The 8,730-nt window shown below is 34.6% G+C and overlaps 1 protein-coding gene across 1 annotated transcript; it reads right to left on the bottom strand.

Moving 5' to 3' along the window:
- Positions 1-7,962: 7,962 nt before the first annotated feature.
- Positions 7,963-8,364, bottom strand: LOC145271773 (uncharacterized). The gene has a single exon (XM_080127009.1). It carries the CDS (start codon positions 8,362-8,364, stop codon positions 7,963-7,965), a length of 402 nt encoding a protein of 133 aa, XP_079983135.1.
- Between the last annotated feature and the right edge of the window lie 366 nt (positions 8,365-8,730).

Here is an 8,730-nt window from a genome sequence, read left to right on the forward strand (position 1 = left end):
GGTGAAAGCCCCGATTTAAGCCCAATCGAGAATATTTGGTCTCGTTCATTAGCCGGAATAACTTTTGAGGACAATGACAAACTGTGAGAAGCTGTGCAAAGCGAATGGAATAACATCAGAGTTCCACTTTGGTTGAGAGCATGTCTAAAAGGATTGATCTTTTAAAGAAATCAAAAGTGAATGCGATTCCATACTACGCATTTATTAAAGTAAATGTCTTGTTCCTTGTTATTAGACTTGTTTAAGTTTCCTTGTTCAATTGGTTGTTGTTTAATATAGCTTTTAATGCAATAAAATGTATAAAATTTGTTTGCCCCATTTTTTTTTTTTGCTCACGAGTGTATATATGATCCCTACGTGCCATCAATTTTTTTTATATTCTTATTTGGCATTATTCTGTAAACCATCAGAAAATTTAGAATACATTTCATTCGGGATCAAACTCGTTAGCTTATTTTAATGCTCGCTTAAGTGTATTGATAAACCTCTCTGCTTGTCCGTAAGATCGAGAATTATACGTCGGTTTTATGTGTTCGGTTGCTAACGAGTAACAATAAAGTTGAGATTCACTTCCGGTGAACATCGTATCATTGCCACTTACTGTGGTATTTGGTACTACCAATCGACTAAATACTTCGTTTAGCGGTCTTATCGTATTTGTCGCTGTTGGATGTTTATATTTGAAAATCTCTGGCCATTTAGAGTAGCTATCTACGATCACTAAATAATAATACTCATTTAATAGTCTTGCGTATTTCATATGAATGCGTGACCAGTGCATATCCGTCTTTGGCCAGGACCGAGTTCTTACTGGTGGTGATTTAGCCGCTAGTTAACACTTTTGACTGTATCTTACGAAACCCTCAATATCCTGGTCTATTTTGGGCCCAACCCTAAAACTTTGCATTAATGATTTTATTCTGAATAAATTCTTTCAAAAGTTTCTTTTGTAGGACCGGTAGTATTACTACTCTTTGCTCATACATCAACGTATCGTCATAAATTGAAAATGGCAATACTCTTAGTTTCTTATTCTTCTCCTCACTTTCACTTGTTTACTCGTATTGTTTGTTTCTTCCAACAGTTCAGCGTTTATTGTGATTAATACAAAAAAAAACTATCCGCGTGTGGGGTTTTCTTCGATGGCATATATTGTATTTCGATCTTATCTATCCGTATTAATCACATTCGATCTTTATAATCTATTTGCTGCAGGAACACCTTTTTTAATGCAAAAATCGACAATAATGGTTTATGATCGATTTCTAAAACGAATGTTCTTCCATGAATAATACTATGCATTTTTCACAGAATACATCATTATGAGTCCCTACTTTTCAATTTGACTATAGATTTTCTCCGCAGGTAAAAAAAAATTCTTGAATCATGAGTTATAGAGTTTGTTACTCAATCCTCAAATTCGTGCAGGAGCACGGCCCTGTGCCATACTCACTTGCGTTTAGAGACACAATTACTTTTTCGGATCGTAGTGTGCTGAATTCGATAATAAGTATTTTATTTTATTAATTGCATTGTGGCATTATCTCGCCCAGCACCTTTTCTTATTTTTACTCAATAATTTATTCAATGGCGCTCTTAATTCGTGCATATTAAGAATAAGTAAATTGTAGTAATTTACTAACCCAAGAACTGATTGCAGTTTAGTTACGGTATCCAAAATATGCATCTCCTTTATGTATTTCGTTCTTTTTGGAGGGGGCAGTCTGTTTCCTTTGTAATCGATTATTTGTAATCGATTACAAATATCCGCACTTTTAAAGTCCAACCTTAAATTCGTATTTTTCAATTCTTTTAAAAACTTCTTGGGCGTGACTTTTGTGTTCTTCAAAATTCTCACTCTTTATTAATGTCATCTAAGTATACCATTGACAAACTTGTATCCATAATTTATTGAAACTACTTTCAAACCGAAGTGTTATCGTTTTAATCCATCCAACCCTCCATGTGTACTAATAATTAAATGCTTGGTATATTCTTCTTGTACCTTGGCTTGCATATAAGCTTCTGACAAAGTGATTTTCAAGAAGATTTTGCCTTCATTCAACTTTAAAAAAATATCTCCTCCAGTATGGGAAGTAGTTATGAGTGGTCCCTTAGACATTTAGTCAGTCCGGTTGAGAATCCACGCAGACCCTTATCTTATTTGTTTTCTTTTTTATGGTGATGCTCATTCAATGTAGTCAACGTTTTTAAATTACTTCATTTTCTTCAAATCTCGGTAATTCGTTGCTTAGCGTTTCTAACGATGAAATTGGGACATCTTTTTGGTTTGAATACTGGTTTTACGTGGTCTTTTAATTCGAAACTTACTTTAGTCTTCTTACAGCAACCAAGTTCATCAAAAAATAACTTTATTAAATTCGCTTTTTAAATTCTTACCAAAATTTTCAGTCTGTTTGGACTCTCCCATAGCCAATGCATTCAATTTCCGACAAAACGTATTTATCGGCTTTTCCCATAAATTAAATAAAACTGTTAAATTAATGCCGAATAGTTTTATTTTTCCCTGACATGATATAGATCTTCGTTTGACGTGGAGTGTTATTTTAGCATCAAATTCTCCTTTGAATTTTAGTCTGCTTCCCAAAATATTCTTTGCTATTTTTCTGTACTTTGTAAATCCGGTTTGCGTATCTTTTTTCAAATAGTTTCGTCAATTGTAGAAATGTCATTCTCTGAATCCAGCAAACAAGTAATATTTCAACCATTAACTTTCATGTCTTTTCATTTTCTTTTTCCGTTATTTTTCGTCACTTTTGATTAAAACTGTAGTTATCCTTTCATACTTCTGAATTTTTTTCAACACGTTGAAACCTTATGCCTCATTTGGGCACATTCGAAACAAATCTTGTTCCTAAAATAATATCTACTTGTAGTATGGTTCGAACTCCCACATCTTTGCAATAAAATCTTTCATAAGTTGTTTTTCCTTTCTTCTTTGTAATCACGTTTTACTTGATTTATTTGGTCAACATTTTGTCGTCTATACATGTTATCTCGTCTGATATTAAATAATTTCTGCTATTCACCCGATACTTTTTTCTGCGTAATTTCTATATCTTGTTCTAGCATAGTTAAAATTTTCGACTGAATCACTTTATTCTCATTCAATGTACAAATATTAGGTACTTAAACATGTCTACCTTAAGGTCTCTAATTTTGGACCATTCACACTAAGTATTTACTTTTCCAGCGTATCCCACGAAATATTCATAGTCTTCTTTAATAATGACAGAGGTGACGGATTTTCACCAGATTGGTATCGTTTGGAAGCTCGATCCTCCGAACGACAAATGTCGAAATATTGGCTAAAAACATTAATTTTTTCACCCTCAACTGCGCACTTTTCTACAAAGAGGGGTCGATTTTTCGCCGATATTTTCCAAAGTCATCCCTCTTTGTGATTGACTAGCCTTAATTTTAACCTTCGTCACTTCCGGTTTTTGCGATAGACTAAATGGCAAAGAAGGCACGTTTTTTATCACGTCCTTTTTCATCCTTTGCGGTACGGGTTCGAGTCTGTCTGCCTACTACCACTTTTTTCTTTGCTCAGCACACACTTCTAAACACCTGGGCAACGCCGGGCACTCAGGCTAGTTTTGAATAAAGTGTTTACAGTTTCTTCACACAACATCTGTTCCGATTTATGCAGCAAAATGTAAATATATTTTGTGTTTTCGTAACTTTTTATAACTTTTGTAGTAATAACATATTTTTTTCTTTAGCTGACACTCTTTTTTTTTTCAAAACTATCTCGGAACGTTTGAAATATGCAGGGAAGGTTATTCATTCCTTCAGTTTTTATTTAAATTCTGACAGCAAATTATTTATGTTATTTGAGAAAAAAATGTTAGAACTTTGTTCTCGTTCGTTTTGCTTTAACAATACATTTTGTAAAATGTTCTGCTCTTTTACACTTCTGATTTTGTTTCTAGTAATTTTCTTGTTGCTGTACAAACTAATGTTTTAATTGTTGTACGTCTAGTTTTTTTTTGTTTTGTTTGTTTTTCAATTCTGTCAATTGTTCCATATTCGATATAAAAAATATACGTGTAAAAAAAATCCAACCAAACAGTTTATCAATAATCAAATACTTTTGGCGAGAAAACATAGTGTTACTTTTTCTTTCAATAGAAACTAAAAAACTACTTCTAACCTGAAGTTTTTTTTTCTTGTTTAGAATATTTTATATCAATTCAAATCTTCGTTTAATCTTGTTATATTCCCGGATGTTGATGTTTTTTTTTATTATTAAGCAAACCCATTTTTTCGCGTGTTCTGTCACCGGCTAGATTACGATGATATATTTCAAAATTATTTTTTCTGTGGTCCACCTAATACAATAACAGAAAAATACTCTTCGTCGTTTGTCCAAGTTTTTGCTAGTTGATACGTGCTGAAGGCTTGTTCTCTGTCGTCAAATTTGATGTATGGATTTGTCGCAAGCTCGCAATTGAATTCTCAGTCGCAAATTTTTTTATATATTTTGTGCAATTTCGTAGTCAAATCTTCTTTCGGTAACCTTCGCTAATTTGTAGCTTATACGTGATTTCGTATTATAATCCTTCGATATAGATTATATGTAAGGTTTGCTCGAATCCTTTCGTCGCTAAATCTGATATAGATTGGGTGTCGGTTTGTTCTCGAATTTCTCGTCGTCAAATCTGATATATATTCAGTATAAATTAATTCAGATTAAATGATAGTCAACACACGGTAAGTATAACAGGTTTATTGTACAAAAATATACAATGTAACAAATGTGCACACGTTCTTTTTCTTTTTCTTTGCCGCGATGTCACTTCGCACACTGCTTGGCACTTACATTCATTCGCCATACGCGCGTCCGCGCTCTGTTACACTGATGATGGCTATACTTCTCTCGTGTTTGGAAGTTTTCTTAATATACGCCATGTTATGGATTGAGCATGTGAGTAAGGAACTGATTAGCTATAGAGAACTCTCCACTTCTGAATGGAAATGCCTGATGTAAGTGTATAACTTTTACTTTTTCTAGTAACCTTGTGCTGATAACATAATACGTAATTTAAATTCATTTTAACGGTTGGGTTTTGAAATCAGCTTCAAGAAGTTATTTTTCAAGCCATATTGTGGTAATTACAAAACAAATGTTAATTCAAAAATAATCATTTCGTTTTCTTTAATTAAAATTTTATGTTTGTTGATGTTGATTGTTGTTGTGAAGCTTCATTCTTGATGATTTTGTTGGCATTCATTTCCTCAATATCTTTCTATTAAGGATTCTTTCTAGAAAGATATTGGGTACTTACGGAGGGGACCACGTGAAAGTTGCCAACGTCTCTAAGTAAAAAGTGTTTGCATAGAATGAACTGGATTCGAATTTGATGCGGCCATAGAAAAGAGTCATAAAGAAAGACCAAAAACCGGGTTTAGGTAGAAAAGAATATATTGTACCAGAAAGTGATACAAAGAAAAGGTTGTCAGCATTTCCTGACTGTGAGTTAGACAGTTTATAGTCTCGCGTAAGATAACGATACTTCCCTAGCCCCATTAAGTGTTAATAGGTAAGTTCAGGTTGTCAATCCGTGTCGTTACCTACTGAACCACCGTCACCTCCCTGTTGATGCGTTTGTAACATGGTCGCTACATATTAACCGTGTCGTTAAATTTCAATCACTCGGATTCACACGTTGTCTGGTACTTCGTTGCAAATGAGCAAACAAAAATATGAAGAAATAAAATTCGGGTCTGCATTTTTAGGTGAATACAGAAAGCATTTATTCCAATAATTTCCGACAACACACTTCACTGTTTTTCAAAATATCACTTACGCGTCGAACATCTCCGTAAGACACCCTTTTACGCACGTGTCTTTTTCGTCGCCAGCCTCTCCGCCTTTCCGACCACGCATTTTCTCTCTCGCCACATATGAGTCAAAATACGTCAGATCGCTTTCTTTGCACGACCATGTACTGTTTTGTTTTCGGCCTTTTTTCCTTCTTCTTGTGACGTTAGAACGTACATACTTGCTTAATTTGCATATGTGCTAAGACGGCTACTGCTAATATTTTTGCTAGTCAGGTACAGAGGCTGATACTAATTTCCTCACACGTGCCCTTATGCTCTGTTACAGTATGTTATTATAGTGTTTTTTAAGCCAACTCTTCTTCAATAAAGCTCGTTAGTTAAATGAGAAGTCGGAGAATTTTTAACCCAGAACAGATGAAGAAATATCAATAGTTCATATTTAAAAAATAACGTTCTTATCTTCAATCTATAGATTAACGATTCTTGGCCCAACACCTGTTTGGTTTGGTTGCTACACGCAGACACAAAGATGACAAGAGATACTGATGCCGACTCCTCATTATTTTTTCCATAGTTCTAATAGCTGTGTTAGAGCTCTAATACCGCTGAGTGCCAAATGTGTCAGTCATGGCTATACCTGCCAAAAACTGGAATTCTATATGCTACCACCTTTACCAAAATAAGCAATGGTTAGACTTTACGAGGTAAATGTTAGATTTTATTTATTCTAGAAAGCGGATTCTGATAGCATAACGAGTGCAGTGCCTGTTCTCAAAACAACCGGGTTTCGATTTCAGCTTGAAGTACCTTCTTGTCTGCCACACTGAAAATTTTTATTCAACGAATGAGTCTTATGGGTTCATTTATTTACTAGCACGCTTCCCGGCGTTGCCCGGTCGTAAATACACATAAATATTATGTTTTAATGTATGCAAAATTCTTATTATAGAGCCAATTCTTTATTGATTATTATCAACTATATAGTAATGATTTCAAAAGTTATAAAATATATTATTTTGATAGCATCGAAAGCAGAACGTTTAGCGCTCCAGGCTTTGTCATTATTTATATCTCAGGTTCCTTTCCGTCTGAACTATGGGGCATATTGATATAAAAGCTTAAAACTTAAATGACTTTGAGGTATTATTGCTTAATTTTTAACACGGGCAAAAGAGACAGCAAGCGTAATGTTTTATTCGACTTATCCTGGTAAGGTCAATTGCTTTGTTTTCAATTTTGACCCCTTAGCAGCAATCTTTGACGGCTAAATCCAAAATCGAACGCGTGCTAGAGCTCCGAATACCTTATATATCAAATTTCAACTCTGTAGAACAAATATTCAGACAGTAGTTTTGTAGAGATTTTTCGCACACACACAGCGAAAAGATCTCCGAGTGCGAGAAACGTTTTCATTGCAATTATATAGAATCTAGAAACGATGCTTACTCTTTAGCCTAATAGTGAAATAGAACCAAACATCTAAAACGAAACCATAAAAATGAATAAGTAATTAATTAACGCTCGTTTTTTTCAAAAATTAGGCAAATTAGTTTACCTTCGTGTAGTCGTTCACATATCAATTACTAAAATTGATTAAAAAGTTCATTTTGATAATACTTAAATAGATAAAGAAAGTCTGGCCTTCTGGCTAGGACCACAGTGTAGTATCTGTTCTGATGCTATATTTAAATTTATTTGTCTTTAGACAATGTAGGAGAAACCCCACTAAAGTAATTGTTATTTTTGCCTTTTTCCAGAGTGCCCCTTTTTCGGGAGTTGGTTTTCCTCCACATTTAAAAAACCTACATTGCGTCATATGTTCTTTCTCGTGGGGAAGCAAATAAATTCTAATGGAAAGAGGTAGGTCTTGTCTTCGGAGTAAGATCACAATTTAGTAACTTTTCTGATGCTACACTTGTTATGTCGTCACGGAATATAACTGGTTATTAAATGTGGAAATTACAAGAAGACATCGTTTTGGCACCTAATTATTTATTTTTTAAACAGAAAAATAGTAAAACGTTAGAGCAACAGATTATGTGAAATGCTGTGTCAGCCATCTTGAAAGTCTTTTTCTTTCCGAACCAGGGGAGATAACTCTTTGCTTTTCGGTTATTTGCCTTTATAACACTTCACCTTTGAAATGTGATCCTAGTAAGAGGTTTTATGTGGATCTATTTGTAAGGTTGGCGTTGGCTTACAAATTTGCTGGGTTCTTCTTGATGGGACTTTGATGTGAGATTTGCTTTGTTTATTATTCATAACTGGAACACTTTGGGTTAATTCAAATGTGTCCAGTAACACATGTAAAGGGGTGGCTGCATCATTTGGACGTCGCTCTGGAAGGGATGACTGACGAAGCTGATTCGCATGTCTAACCCAAATAGATGATTGTACATCTACGTCATAGACGACATTGCCAAAACGATGCATTATGCGACCTTGTGTCCATTTTTCTCGACCATTATAGTAGTCTTTGGCCAATACAGATTGTCCTGGAAGGAATTTACGGAGTTTTGCACCATGATAGCGATTAAACTGGTTTTCCATCATTTTGTTTCTTCTGTAAAATTTAGTTGTTGATGGGCGAATAGCATCAATTGGCAAACGTAGTTTCCTATTCATAAGTTATTCAGCAGGAGACTTTCCACTTGGGCAATTTGGATTTGGGGTAGCTCTGTAGCTACTTAAAAATATTTTCATTATCTCTTGAGTAGTTCCTCCCCTTTTAATTTCAAGAGTGCTCTCTTGAAAGTGTCCACAAACCGTTCTGCTTGTTCATTTGATTGAGGATGAACTCTGGAGATCTCAGGTGCTGAATGCTGTTCTGTTTACAGAAGTCCGCGAATTCTGCTGAAATAAAAGCAGTACCTTTATCTGAAACTAATACCTCGGGCACTCCCAACCTGCTGAAGATTT

This window comes from Euprymna scolopes, chromosome 4 (assembly GCF_053919585.1).
Source record: "Euprymna scolopes isolate OS-2025 chromosome 4, ASM5391958v1, whole genome shotgun sequence".
NCBI classification, from domain to species: Eukaryota; Metazoa; Mollusca; class Cephalopoda; order Sepiida; family Sepiolidae; genus Euprymna; species Euprymna scolopes.